Here is a 12259-nt window from a genome sequence, read left to right on the forward strand (position 1 = left end):
CCTTGCCAGGACGGCCGAGGGTTGCAGCAGCCACTGCCACCAGCTCCTCCTCAGAGCACAGACTTTAATTAAAAGGTGACTAAAAAAGAGAGGCCCCGATGCACCAGGTTGTTTTGTATAAAAGGCCAAGGTCAGCAACCCCAGCACCAGCAGAGTCTGTGTCCCCTGGTCCCAGCTGGCTGCACAACTCAAGCACGGGGCTGCAGGAGCGTCCTCTCTGCTGGGGCAGGGGGACAGGCCAGCCTGAGACCCCCTGCCGAGCACCGCGGGAAGGATGAGTCCCTCCAAGGTCAGCCAGGGCTGTTCCTGTGGCTGGGGGATCCCTGGGGCGGTGCTGGTGTGGCCTCACCGCAAGCTGCTGCTGCTGCTGGCCTGGGAGTTGCCCACCCCCGGGTGCTCCGGGCTGTGCCGGTTCTGTGGAGGAAGAACAGACGCGTATCCCATGAGACCTCCTGCTCAATGGCAGCGCCCCTGGGAACCAGACAGCCCCTAGGGTTGGTACAGGCTGGGAACCGGGCCCTGGTTCTCCCAACCCACCTTCTTTTTCTTCTTCTCTTTCTTCTTCCTCTTCCGTTCTGGATCCTCCTCTTTTTTCTTCTTTTTCTTCTTGTGGTCAGAGTCTGAGGGGGTTTCTGGAGAAATGAGAACACCGGATGAGCTGGGCATCCCCTGGGGCCGGACGGAAGAGAGGGTGGCTGCGGCAATAAGGTGCAGCCCCTTACCTGGGGGGACGGGATCTTGGGTGCGGCTCTGCTTGTGCTTGTGCTTATTCTTCTTCTTGGGCGGCTGGATGTGCATCAGCCGGCACTGCTCAGGCAGCTGGCGAGAGGAGGCAGGGCTGGTCAGGCAGGGCCGGGCACCTCCCACCCTGCTGCCTCCGGCCCAAGCAGCCGCCCCCCCAGCTCACAGCCCCAGGCTCACCGGGCCAGCGTGGAGGCGGAAGCCTGTCAGCATGGTGCCAGTGAGGGGGGTGAAGGAGCTGCCGCAGATGGGGGGCTTCTCAATGAGGGAGCGCAGGCTGCTGTTGTCATGGGAGCCGGGCAGGTCGATCATGCCGGGCAGGTCGGGGAGGAAGTTGCTGAGCTTCTCCTTCACCTTCTTGCCGCAGAACTTGTTGTAGGCGTGCTCCAAGTTGTAGTGCGTGATCAGGTTGGTGCTGCCTGTCAGCTCCGTGGTGCCTGTGCCAGCCGCGCGCCGCGGGGAGGCGATGGGGGGGTGCTGCCGCCCAGCCGGCCCCCCCGCCCCGCTCGCCTACCTTGCCCCGCCATCAAGGACCCCCAGACCCGCTCCCCGCCCACGACTGGGGATCCCCGGCCCCGCGCCCCGCTCCCCCCCCCTCCCCACAGCGCACCGCCATCAGGGATCCCCGGCCCCGCTCCCCGTCCCTACCGAGGCACCGGGACCCCCCGGCCCCGCTCCCCCCCACCGAAGGCCCCATTTCCCCACCCGACCGCCAGCCGCCTGGCCCCACCCCCTGCACGCTCATTGTCCTGCCGCGCTGTCAGTTCGCGCCTCCCCGCCCACCAACCTCTCCCCTCATTGGCCCGTCGCGCCGCCAGTTACTGCCGCGCCCCCGCTCCACCCCCCCGATTGGCCGAGCGGGGCGCCCGCCCCCCACCCAGCGGCTCCGCCCCGCACCTGGTAGCTCCCGCAGCAGGTAGAAGGGGCCGGAGGCGGCCTTGCGGGCCGCGTCCTCGCCCGGCGGCGGCGCGGCGGCGGTGGGGGGCGGTGCGGCCCCGGCGCCCGGCGCCTTGGTGGGCCCGAAGCCAAGGGCGGCGGCGGCAGCGGCGGGCGGCGGCTCGGCCCCGCCGAACAGCGCCGAGAAGTTCTCCATCTTCCCGGCGTGCCCCGCGCGGGGCCGGGCCACTGCCCCACCCCGTCGCGATTGGCCGAGCGCCGACCCGGCCCCGCCCGCTGCCCCGGTTGCTAAGGGAGACTCGGTCCCAGACTTCTGATTGGTCGATTCTCTCTTTTCCCCCCCCCCCATTGGTCCGCCGGGGTATGGGAAGCGCTTGACGGCGCTGGCCGCTATTGGCCAGCGGGGATGAGGCCTCGCCTCCCGCAGACGAGCAGGCTGGCGGCCCAGTCAGAGCAGGCCCGCGGGTGGCCGGGCGCGGGGGGAAGATGGCGGTGGTGGCGCCGCTGCTGGCACTGCTGTACTCGGTGCCGGGGCTCTGCCGCTGGCTGGCGCGGCCCTACTACCCGCTCTCCGCCCTGCTTGCCACCGCCTTCCTGCTCGTCCGCAAGGTCCCGCCGCTCTGCCATGGGCTGCCCTCACAGCGGGAGGACGGCAACCCCTGCGATTTCGACTGGGTGAGGCGCCCCCCGGGTCCGGCCCCCCTGTCGGCCTGCGCGCCCCGGCCCCCTCTCGGCCTGCCCCCCGCCGGGCCCAGTCCCCACGGCCCCGGGCCAGGTCCTCCTCGGGGCCGGCACCCTCGGCCCAGCCGAGAGAGGGGACGAGCCCGGTAGCGCTGGCACTGCTGTCCTGGTGCTGAGGGGCTTCCCAGGCGCCAGCGAGGATGGCAGGCCGTGCACGTCACTGCGGGGGCAGCCCCCTCTCCTTGCTGCCTCCCCCTCAGGATTCGGGAGGGAAACTGCTCCAGGAGGGGGCTGGGAATTGATGGGGACGTGGGGCGATGGGGCGAGCAGGGCCTGGCGTCGCCGCTCGTCCCTGTGCCAGGCTGGGCCAGGAGCAGCCTGGCTGTGGGAGGGTGTTGCGACTGCAGCCGGCGCTGGTGGCCACTCCCAGGCTCTGCAGCCTGGCAGCACCAGCGGCTGCAGCACCCGTGGGTGCCTCCTGCTCACGCCGTCTCTCTTGTCCCAGCGGGAGGTGGAGATCCTCATGTTCCTCAGTGCCATCGTGATGATGAAGAACCGACGCTCCAGTGAGTTGGGGCCTGTGCTGTGGTTTGGGTGTAGGGGGCCGTGGGGCTGCTTATGGGGCCCTCCCTGGGGAGCTGGATGGGTTGGGATGTGGAAGACCAAACCTGGCCCTCCCTCAGGATTCCCCCTGGGGGGATCTGGCCCTGTCTTGTATTCTTTTCTCCCTTCCCCAGTCACCGTGGAGCAGCACATCGGGAACATCTTCATGTTCAGCAAAGTGGCAAATACCATCCTCTTCTTCCGCCTTGACATCCGCATGGGCCTGCTCTACCTCACGCTCTGCATAGGTGAGACCTGCTGGGGGGGAGCCTGTAGCACCAGGGGTGGCAGCGGTGCCTCCTTGATACTGCTCTGCCTGCCCTCAGCACCTGCTGTCCCTGCCTGTCCTCCACGCTGCCCAGCTGGAAGGGCCAGAGCTCCCTCTTGCCGTGGGGTTGGCCTTCGTTGCTGGAGGAGGCTGCAGATATAAGGAATCTCCGTGGGCTCAGGTGGCAGCAGTGGGCAAGGAGGGGCTCAGGAAGCACCCTGAGGGGGAGGTCTGCCTGCCCCTGGGCTGGCTCTGCCTTGGTTCCTCTGGGCTGCTCTGGGGAAGGAGGAGCCTCATCCCAAACCCAGCCTGGGCCTTCCAGGAACTGAGGGGGCTTAGGGATGATGTTGTTGCAGTGTTCCTGATGACCTGTAAGCCCCCCCTCTACATGGGCCCTGAGTACATAAAGTATTTCAGCGACAAGACCATAGATGTGAGTATTCTCTCTCCAGGGGCTGCTGGGGGGCTCTTCTTGCCGTCCCCTGCTGAGCCCTGTGCCCCTGTGGCAGGAGGAGCTGGAGCGGGACAAGCGGGTGACCTGGATCGTCGAGTTCTTCGCCAATTGGTCCAGCGAGTGCCAGTCCTTTGCCCCCATCTTTGCTGACCTCTCTCTCAAGTGAGTGGTGCCTACTGGGGGCCTTGGCAAATCGTGGGGCTGGGCCCAGGGCTTGCTCCCAACCCTGCAGTTGCCCGCAGCACTCATGGCCCTGTGTCCCCATCCTCCCCAGGTACAACTGCTCGGGGCTGCACTTTGGGAAGGTGGATGTCGGCCGGTACACGGATGTCAGCACCAGGTCTTGGGGGAGACAGCCTGCGCAGCGGGGCCTGTGCTGGGGCAAAGTCCCTGGGAGCCCTCTGGCCCCCCTCCAGCTCCCCAGGGCTCACTGCCGGCCTCTCCCCCTGCTGCTGCAGGTACAAGGTCAGCACCTCGCCCCTCACCAAGCAGCTACCCACCCTCATCCTCTTCCAGGGTGGGACTGAGACCATGCGGAGGCCGCAGATTGACAAGAAGGGACGGGCTGTGTCCTGGACCTTCTCTGAGGTGGGTTGGATGCTCCAGCCCTCTGCCCCCCACCTCTGGGGCAGGATCAGTCTCGGTAACCAGCCTGCACCCTGGGAAGCAGGAAGGGAGCACAGGGGTCCCCAGGGGTGCCAACACTGCCTCTCGGCCATAGGAGAATGTGATTCGGGAGTTCAACCTCAACGAGCTCTACCAGAAGGCCAAGAAGCAGTCGAAGCCACAGGAGCAGGAGCCCGAAGAGCCCCCTGGAGCGCAGGCAGCCATCGGGCACCTGGGGGGCGAGACTAAGAAGGATAAGTAGAAGCTGCCCAGTGCTGTCACCCATCACCACGTCACCATGTCACCAGCCCCGAGGGGCCTGGCCCTGCCCGGGTCCACTACCGGGGTTCAGGGGGAGCCCCCGGGCGGGCGGGGCCCTGCTGCGGGCAGGGCAGGGCAGGGCAGGGCGGGAGGACAGGCCTCGCCCTCAGGTAACGCTCATCCGCATCGCTGACAATAAACGGTCCGTGTAGGCCGCGTACGTGTGTCCGTGTGCTGGCGGGGGGCGAGGGCCCGCCGGGGGTGTGGCCGCTGCGAAGGCGCCGCGGATTGGCTGGCGCTGCGGCGCGAGCTGCAGGGCGGGGAGGGGGGCGGCGGGCGCAACCACTGAGCCTCGCGGGGGGGGCGGGTTTGTGTGCTCCCCCTCGGGCAGCCCCGCCGCAGCTGGCCCGGGAAGGGCGGAGGGGCCGGCGGAGAGTGGAGGGGGTGGCCTGGTCCCGCGGCCCCCAGAGCGCCGTTCCGCCGCGACCACTCCCCGTTACGGACGGCCGCCTTCCCCCCGGCGGCTGCCCCGAGTGGCGGAGGCCGGCGCAGCGCCCCGCGGTCTCGGCACGTGGTCGGCGCGGCACGGCAGGTAGGAGGCGGAGGGGCCGCTCCGTCCCCCCGGAGCGGGAGCGGGCTGGGGACCCCCCCTTTCCCACCCACACACCGCGGGGTCATCCCCGGGACCCCCTTCCCACCCACTCCCCCAAAGCGGGGTCCCCGGGACCCCCTCTTCCCACCCACACACCGCGGGGGCATCCCCGGGACCCTTCTTCCCAGCGCTGATGGCAGGACCCCAGTGGGGACCCCCTCTCTCGCCCCCCGTTGAGGATCCCGGAAGACCCGCCCCTCCTGACCCCTTCCCAAAGTAGAGCCCCGTGGGGACACTTCTGCCCCCCAGCAGCGGGATCCCTGCGGCCCGCCCCCTTCCCGCCCCGCGTGGCGGGATCCCCGGTAGCCCCCGCCGCTGCCCGGGCCCCCACCGCCCCGGCATCTCCCCAGGATGGCTCCCCGCGGGAGGAAGCGCAGGGCCCAGCAGCCGCCGGCGGCCGAGGCACCGGAGCAGACGGGAGCCCCGGAGAAGCGGGCGCGCCCCCAGGGTGAGGGCAGCGCGGGGGCCGCCGGACCCCGCGTCGTCATCGAGCACTGGTGAGCCGGTGGCAGGGGTGCCGGGGTGGGGGGTCTTGGGGTGACCCTGGGGGTGCTGACCCCCCCGTGTCTCTGCAGCAAGAGCTGACGGGTGTTCGGGCGCAACGCGGCAGCGGTGAGCGAGGCCCTGCGTGGGGCCGTGGCCCACCTCGCCGTGGACATCAACCCCCAGCAGCCACGCAGGAACAGCTTCGAGGTGTCCCTGGTGAAGGAGGACGGCAGCAGTGAGTGCCGGGTGGGGGGGAGGAGGGGGGCCCGCTCCCCAGCACCCCTGACACGTCCCCCCTTGTCCTGCCCAGCCGTGGAGCTGTGGAGCGGCATTGGGAAGGGGCCCCCCCGCAAGCTGAAGTTCCCCCAACCGGAGGCCGTGGTGGAAGCCCTGAAGAGCAGCTTGGCATAGAGGTGGCAGCCAGGTGAGTGGGGATGGGATGGGGATGAGGACAGGGATGGGGATGAGGACCACCCACTGACTGCCCTCTCCCCACAGTCAAGCTGGGACCGGCACCTGTGGCACGAGCATCCATGAAGAGGCGCGATGAAGTGGGGCGCACCCGCCAGCCCCAGTCCCGTCTCCGATGCTGCAGCTCTGCCACAAGCAGCCACTGCCAGGCCTGCCGGCGCCACTTGTCACCCCGCTGCCCCCCAGTAAAGCTCAGCAGCCCGACGGCACAGCTCTGCCAGCTCCAACTCTTTATTTCAGCGCCGTGCAGCCCGGGGCAGGTGCAGCTTCTTTGCCCAGGGTGAGGGCAGCTCTGCCTGCATTGCCACAGCACAGGCAGTGGTGGGGGGATGCAGAGCCAGTCCCCCTACGTGAGGATGTCCACCTCCTCATCTGACTCAGACGAGGGGCAGGGCCAGATGCAGACAGTGCCGGGGGGCAGGCCAGGCTCCACCATCCCCACATCCACCTCCTCCTCCTCGGGTTCACCCGGGGAGTCCCTTGATGGCACCTCCTGCCCAGAGCCCTGCTGGGGTGCAGGGGGCACCTGGCCCTGCTTCCTCCCGGCTGCCCGTGGGGGCTGCTGCAGGGGGGAGTGCCTGCCCACTCGCTCCAGTGCACCTGCATCCGGGGGGGACCCTGGTTCTCTCACCCCCCCATTGCCTGCTGCCACTGCACCGGGCACGGTGGGGGGCTGCCTCTCCTGCACCACCTCCCAGTACCCCCCACTCTCCACCTTCCGCAGCCTCACTCGCCCCACGGGGCCAGGGCTGGGGTGTGCGGACCCTGGAGAGCACAGCCACTCCTGCGGGGGAATGCTGGCGCTCCCAGGGGGGATGCCAGCACTGGCAGGCTCAGCCCTGCCACCTGCCACCTTGGGGGAGCTGTGCTGGGGGACGCGCAGGCAGGAGCGGTCGAGCTGCCGCTGGGGCCCCGGCCTCACCAGCCGTCCTCCCCGGAGCTGCAACGACTCAAGCTCAGTGACGCGGAGGCGGCGGGCAGCTGCCAGCACCTCCTGCACCTCCTCCCACGTGGCCTCCAGCTCAGCAGTGTAGAGGAAGCGCACCAGCTTGCGCAGCGCCGCTATTTTCAGCCCCCCCAGCTCCAGCACCACCCTGTGACCCCGGGGGGGCAGCTCCCGGCCCAGCTGCTCCATGAAGAAGGGGCTGCAGACAGAGAGGACGCAGCAGTGGGCCACCACTGCCTCACCTGCAAAGCAACAGCTGCTGTCACTGCCCCACAGCCCCCACTGCTCTCCTCAGTCCTCTCTGGGGGTTCAGGGACCCTGCACAAAGGTCCCCTGAGAGCACTGGCAGCTCTGTGGGCCACACTGCCCGCTCACCTTCAGCCTGCAGGACCACATCACAGAAGACATCCGCTCGCTGCTGTTGCTGGTGGAGGTGCTGGAAGGCCGTGCGGAGCAGGCGGGTGCTGCGGTAGAGCAGCCTTGGGGCAGCAGACGGAGAGCCCATGGGCACCCTGCGTAGACAGTGCAGTGCTGAGGAAACAGGGATCAGCACCCACCTCCCCCACTCCAGACTGGCCTGAACGATTTGGAACTGCGACTAGTGCTCCTGCACAGGAGCATAGGTGCAGGTACGTTTTGCATCACCTGTGCAGCCATGCAATGGTCTGTGCAGCTACTGTGCAAAGCCCCACGTGTTTGTGCAACAGCCCACACAGCCGTGCAGCAGCTGCGTAAAGCCCTGCACGCCTGCAGAGCAGCCTGCATGTCCATCCAGTGTCCGTGCAGCGGCCCCGCAGCCGTGCAAAGGCCCAAACACCCGCGCAACGGCCACGCAGAGCTCAACCGGGCTGTGCAACGCCCCACCCGCCCCTGCCAACGCCTGGGGCTCCTCTCGGCCACCAGAGGGCGCCAGTCATGGCGATTTTGGGGGGGAAAGGGGCGGGTTCAGAGCTCGCCGCCTGCCCCTCGGCCTGCCTGAGGTCTGAGGCGCGGTCGCAGGCCCCCGGCCCGGCCCTCGACCCTCGCCCCCGGGCCCGCCGCCTACCTGCCGGCGGGGCGGAGGCTGCCGCCGGGGCCCCGGGGCCGGGGAGAGGCCGGGACCGGCGCAGGGCAGACAAGCGTGGACGCGGCCGCTCCTCACACCACCGCGCGCCTCGCGCCCACCGCCTCGCGTGGCCCGCCGCCTTGCCCCGCCCCGCCCAGCATCGGCCTCGCCATTGGCCCACCCTGGCAGCTAATCGCACCCCGCCGGCCAATGGCGGCGCGGCAGGGGCTGTGGCGGGAAGGGCGCGAGGCGGGTGCCGGCAGTGCCCCTCGCAGGCTTCCGCCGCCACGGCCTTCGTGGTGCGGCCCTGGTCGCGTCCCTCAGCCCTCCTCCTGCTGTGGTGCCTCTGCGCTGGCCAGAGGCCTGAAGGCAAAAGCTCACGGTTTGTTGCAAAATGGTGGTCTGCTTGGGGTTTGCTAAATGCAGCCCCTGGGCTTTGGAGCGTGCAAGACGGCAGGCCGCAGGACCTGACCCCTCCTGCAGGCCGATCTGTGCCCTCCTGGCCACCTCGCCGCAGGGCAGGGGTGCAAGGAGGTGAGCAGGGGGATGGCCCACCCTCTCCTGGCCTTCACCCTCCCTTCTGCAGGGATACAGATGAGGCAGCCAAGCCATAATTTGAGGAAAGAGCTCCGTGCCGCTCGTGGTCACCATCGCCGTGGCACTGAAGCACAGAAGATAAATAGCTGGGGAGCGTGCTGTCTGCAGAGCAGTGCGGGGTGGCACTGGAGTTCATTAGTTCAGAGCCCTGCGCTGGGCCTTACTTTGGATTTCCAAAATCTATTGTGGCCTTGTGTGTGGGAAACGGTGTTTTCGCGGCTTACTGACGCCTCTCGGGAGGAGCAGGGGACACACACAGACAGCAAACAGAAAGGAAAAGATTGATGGTGGGTATTTTGGAAGCCGTCCTTCATGCAAACGACGCTGCCTACTTAGTTTGAAAAGTATTTTGTCATTTCATAAAGCATCCATTGTAAAAACATCTGCGTCAGTCACTGCACACACATGAACAACAATTATAATAATCCCAGCCTGATTGCCCGGAGATATTAGCTGTTCTTACAAACAACCAAAGTGGGTGGAAATTTCAAGAGTTGCAGAAGGAGTCTAAATGTCACCATAGATTTTAAACCTACAAAACTTTCAAATGTGGTATCATCCCCTGGTATTTTCTGTGGCTTTGCAGATGGATTTTCATCTAGTTTGACATGTGAGGGTGTTGTTTTTCTCTTGTTTTTGCTGTGTGCAAAATGGACACCAACCAGGAACAAAAGTGCTTGTTGATGGGCCTGGGCCAGCGGCTGCTGAGGTTAGTGGCAGTCTTTCCACTGACCTCGGGTGGCTTGGAGCCCAGCCGTAAATACCGAGGGATAGAGCAAAACGCATGATTTTATATCAAAGTGCTATCATATGCTCATAAAAATAGAAGAAAAGTAGAGGAGATGTTTCCTCCCCTGCTCCTTGCAATCTTTTGGAATTACAATGATCAGAGCTGTCACTTGGAAAGCTTGCATTCACTGGGAGCAGATGGATCCAGATACTGATTGAGGGACCTGCCTGCTGTTTTCAGAGCCCAGCTATCGCTGCCTTGTGTTTTTAAATCCATCCCCAGCCTCGTGATTCACCTCTGGGTCCACATAGGCCTCCATGCCCTTGGTCCGATCTCTGGAAAACTTCACATGGGAAGCACCATCAGCTACAGGGAAGACCTCTGCAACACTACAGAAGAGATGTAACTGGCCCTAGGACATGGCCAGCCGTCTGGCCTTCCCCACAGCTGCGTACTATTTTGTGTTGTGCCCCAACCACCCTGAGGAGGCAAAGTAGGGAGAGGGGGAGATTACTGAGAGGGGATCAGAAGTGAAGCTGAAAGGAAAGCCCCTCTCCAGCCAAGGCTGAGGTGCAAGCGGATGCTCTGGCGGGGAGCCTGGGTGTGGGGGGGCATCAGCAGTGGAAATCGCTTTCCAGCCGGGTGAGCCAACCAGGGCAGAGACGGCAAGGGAAAAACACAGAGCCAGGATGAAGCAAGGTTACAGAATCCCAAGGCGCTGGATTCAGAGGACTTCCCCTTGCAATCAGCAGGTAAGACAACTTCCTGAGTACTGGAGAAGCTTGAATCTTTGGTGCTGGCTCATGACAGGACTCGCTCCCCTCGTCCAAGCTCACCGAGTGTCTGTACAGCCCTGCTGCAAAGGGAGACAAAGAGGCTGCCCTCACCTTGCCTGCTTCACCAAGGGAATCAGTCATAAGGAGGGGAGAAATGCCCAGCATCTCCTCTCGTCCCTTTTATGTGGCTTGAGAAATCCCCTCCTGGGCTGAGAGCAGAGGCCAAGGTGTTCACCCAGTCACCTTGCTCCACCTTTGGAGGAATGAGCTGCATTTGCCTGTCCACCCCAGGGAGGTGCCAAGGCGTGGCTGGGCTCGGCCCTCCCCTTTGTCTCCCTCTGTGTCCCTCTTCCTGCTCCTGAGGCCATCCCAGAGGCAGGGGTGATAAAAGGGCGAGCAACCCGTGCCTGTCCCTGTCTTAGGACACACTCAGGGCCATGGCCGCTCCTCTGTCTGCAGGAGGAGCAGACAGCTGGTCACTGCAGCCACCTCCTTGGCCTGCACCCCTGGCAGAGCGCATGACGAGTTGGAAGCCCCGTGGGCTCTTGAGCTGAGAGATGACAGGAGGGACAAAGTCCGTCAGCTCCAGAGGCATTAGTTACGCTCACGCTGTGCAAAACGGCTCCCACGTGTCCTCATGAGAAAGGGCAGAATCTGCCCTTGCGTGCAAGCCTCCCCGGCCTATGGAAAGTGTTTTTCTGGTGGAGTGTGGCACAGACACTCCTCTGCCTCAGGGGTCCACCGTGGACAGCAGGGTCTCTGGGTGGCCTGCAGAGGTGGTGCTACGGCCTGGACCAGAGCCGTGGACAGAATGGTGTGTTCTGTGACCATGAGTGGGACCAGAGTCCCAGCGGCAGCTGCGGGAATGCGTGGCAGTCACGTTTCCTGTGACCAGGGCAGAGCACACAGTGGGCTTGGGGTGGTGGGAAAGCCAGCAGGCCTGTCACCAGCGGGTGGGCTGCCTTTGAGTCAGGCTCAGCACTCCCTAGCAGGTTCGCAGAACTGCTTTCAGGCAGCGACACATGACCCCAGGCCCAGCACAGGCAACAGGCCCTTTGCTTTGAGGCAGTTTTAGTCTTTCACAGAGGCGACAGCGCTAATCCCTGTCACGCAAAGCCCACTCCTCTGCTGCACACCCACCAGCTGCAGTGCTGCCTCTCCTTCCTCGCCAATAGCCTTGCTTGCCCTTAAAATTTACTGATACACGATCTGGCAATACCAGCAGACACTCCCATTGTAGATACACAAAAGAGGCCTTTTATGACTGTAACTTTTACTAGTTCCCAAAGCCAGATCATCTACACTGGAAAAAGCACTGACACCCTTTTTTCCCATTGACCCTTCTCTTTAAACACTGATGTCCGTATTTGCTGCCAGTAGTTGCCGGCCAAAAATATGCGACTGTAGCTCTCGCCACCACGCCAGCAAAATATGTAGGACTGTGAATCTTTCTGTTCAACTTCAGGTGTTCTCAAGCTGGTTACCTGAGGCACAGCCCTTGCTCTGCTGAGGCTGGGACTCAGGCGCCTGTCCTTGGTGAGAGGCTGGGCGCAGCCCTGGGTGACTCAGTGGATCAGGAATGTCAAGTGGGGTTTATCTCCTGGTGGGATTCACTGGGGAGGGGAAGGGAAGGTATCTGAGCCTGGAGGTAGCCTAAACATGTGCTGGTTATTCAGGCTCCCTCTGCAGTTATAGGAAGTGAGGTTTCCCCATGGAACAAGTCATATCTTCACTGTGTCTCCCACGCCCTCAAATCAGCAGATTCTGAGCTAGTTTCTTTAAGAGAAAGGAAATTCTTGTCTTGGATCTCACAGCTGCAATTGTTTTCCAGCAATGTCCCCTTTTACTTCTGTTGCTATGCTGCGGTGCAGGGGAGCTGCTTCTGTTTCCCCATTCTTGGGAGGTACCTCATACTCTGCTGCAGCTGCCACAGAAGGGAAGGATAAAAGCAAGGGTCCATGGCTGGGAAAAGAGCTGGAGGAGGAGGGAGAAAGAACAGACTGTAAGTAGCAATAGATCACTGGGGGGCTGGGAGGGAAGGAGAT

General features: G+C 64.5%; 4 protein-coding genes across 5 annotated transcripts; 2 read left to right on the top strand and 2 right to left on the bottom strand.

Annotated features, from left to right (window-relative positions):
* Window positions 1-50: 50 nt before the first annotated feature.
* Window positions 51-1878, bottom strand: MED19 (mediator complex subunit 19). The gene is made up of 5 exons (XM_075095372.1): window positions 1639-1878; window positions 922-1178; window positions 723-819; window positions 538-632; window positions 51-414 (listed from the first exon to the last, which is right to left on the bottom strand). The coding sequence occupies exons 1-5, from the start codon at window positions 1832-1834 to the stop codon at window positions 346-348; spliced, it is 714 nt and encodes a 237-aa protein (XP_074951473.1). The 5' UTR covers window positions 1835-1878; the 3' UTR covers window positions 51-345.
* Window positions 1879-2058: 180 nt separating this feature from the next.
* TMX2 (thioredoxin related transmembrane protein 2) lies at window positions 2059-4729 on the top strand. Of its 2 annotated transcripts, XM_075095370.1 has the most exons (8): window positions 2065-2313; window positions 2825-2885; window positions 3057-3170; window positions 3547-3623; window positions 3700-3806; window positions 3919-3984; window positions 4103-4232; window positions 4366-4729. In XM_075095370.1, exons 1-8 carry the CDS (start codon window positions 2125-2127, stop codon window positions 4510-4512), a joined length of 891 nt encoding a protein of 296 aa, XP_074951471.1. In that variant the 5' UTR covers window positions 2065-2124; the 3' UTR covers window positions 4513-4729. The 2 variants fall into 2 exon arrangements, with proteins under 2 accessions (XP_074951472.1, XP_074951471.1); XM_075095371.1 differs by lacking the exon at window positions 4366-4729 and having other exon boundaries at window positions 2059-2313; window positions 3919-3973; window positions 4103-4231.
* Window positions 4730-4879: 150 nt separating this feature from the next.
* SELENOH (selenoprotein H) lies at window positions 4880-6329 on the top strand. The gene is made up of 5 exons (XM_075095373.1): window positions 4880-5103; window positions 5514-5660; window positions 5739-5884; window positions 5960-6073; window positions 6148-6329. The coding sequence occupies exons 2-4, from the start codon at window positions 5515-5517 to the stop codon at window positions 6058-6060; spliced, it is 393 nt and encodes a 130-aa protein (XP_074951474.1). The 5' UTR covers window positions 4880-5103; window position 5514; the 3' UTR covers window positions 6061-6073; window positions 6148-6329.
* Window positions 6330-6335: 6 nt separating this feature from the next.
* BTBD18 (BTB domain containing 18) lies at window positions 6336-8258 on the bottom strand. Its single transcript, XM_075095369.1, has 3 exons — window positions 8112-8258; window positions 7442-7578; window positions 6336-7308 (listed from the first exon to the last, which is right to left on the bottom strand). Exons 2-3 carry the CDS (start codon window positions 7569-7571, stop codon window positions 6467-6469), a joined length of 972 nt encoding a protein of 323 aa, XP_074951470.1. The 5' UTR covers window positions 7572-7578; window positions 8112-8258; the 3' UTR covers window positions 6336-6466.
* Window positions 8259-12259: the final 4001 nt, after the last annotated feature.

This window comes from Phalacrocorax aristotelis, chromosome 5 (assembly GCF_949628215.1).
Source record: "Phalacrocorax aristotelis chromosome 5, bGulAri2.1, whole genome shotgun sequence".
Lineage (NCBI taxonomy): Eukaryota > Metazoa > Chordata > Aves > Suliformes > Phalacrocoracidae > Phalacrocorax > Phalacrocorax aristotelis.

Excerpts from the sequence above, each read along its gene's own strand:
- MED19 (XM_075095372.1), bottom strand. The coding sequence starts at position 1,834 with ATGGAGAACTTCTCGGCGCTGTTCGGCGGGGCCGAGCCGCCGCCCGCC. Across the intron at positions 1,179-1,638 it reads CCTGCTGCGGGAGCTACCAG|GCACCACGGAGCTGACAGGC; the intron begins GTGCGGGGCGGA and ends CGGCTGGCACAG. Across the intron at positions 633-722 it reads CCAAGATCCCGTCCCCCCAG|AAACCCCCTCAGACTCTGAC; the intron begins GTAAGGGGCTGC and ends TCATTTCTCCAG.
- TMX2 (XM_075095370.1), top strand. The coding sequence starts at position 2,125 with ATGGCGGTGGTGGCGCCGCTGCTGGCACTGCTGTACTCGGTGCCGGGG. Across the intron at positions 3,171-3,546 it reads CTACCTCACGCTCTGCATAG|TGTTCCTGATGACCTGTAAG; the intron begins GTGAGACCTGCT and ends ATGTTGTTGCAG. Across the intron at positions 4,233-4,365 it reads TGTCCTGGACCTTCTCTGAG|GAGAATGTGATTCGGGAGTT; the intron begins GTGGGTTGGATG and ends TCTCGGCCATAG.
- BTBD18 (XM_075095369.1), bottom strand. The coding sequence starts at position 7,571 with ATGGGCTCTCCGTCTGCTGCCCCAAGGCTGCTCTACCGCAGCACCCGC. Across the intron at positions 7,309-7,441 it reads TGTGGTCCTGCAGGCTGAAG|GTGAGGCAGTGGTGGCCCAC; the intron begins GTGAGCGGGCAG and ends GTTGCTTTGCAG.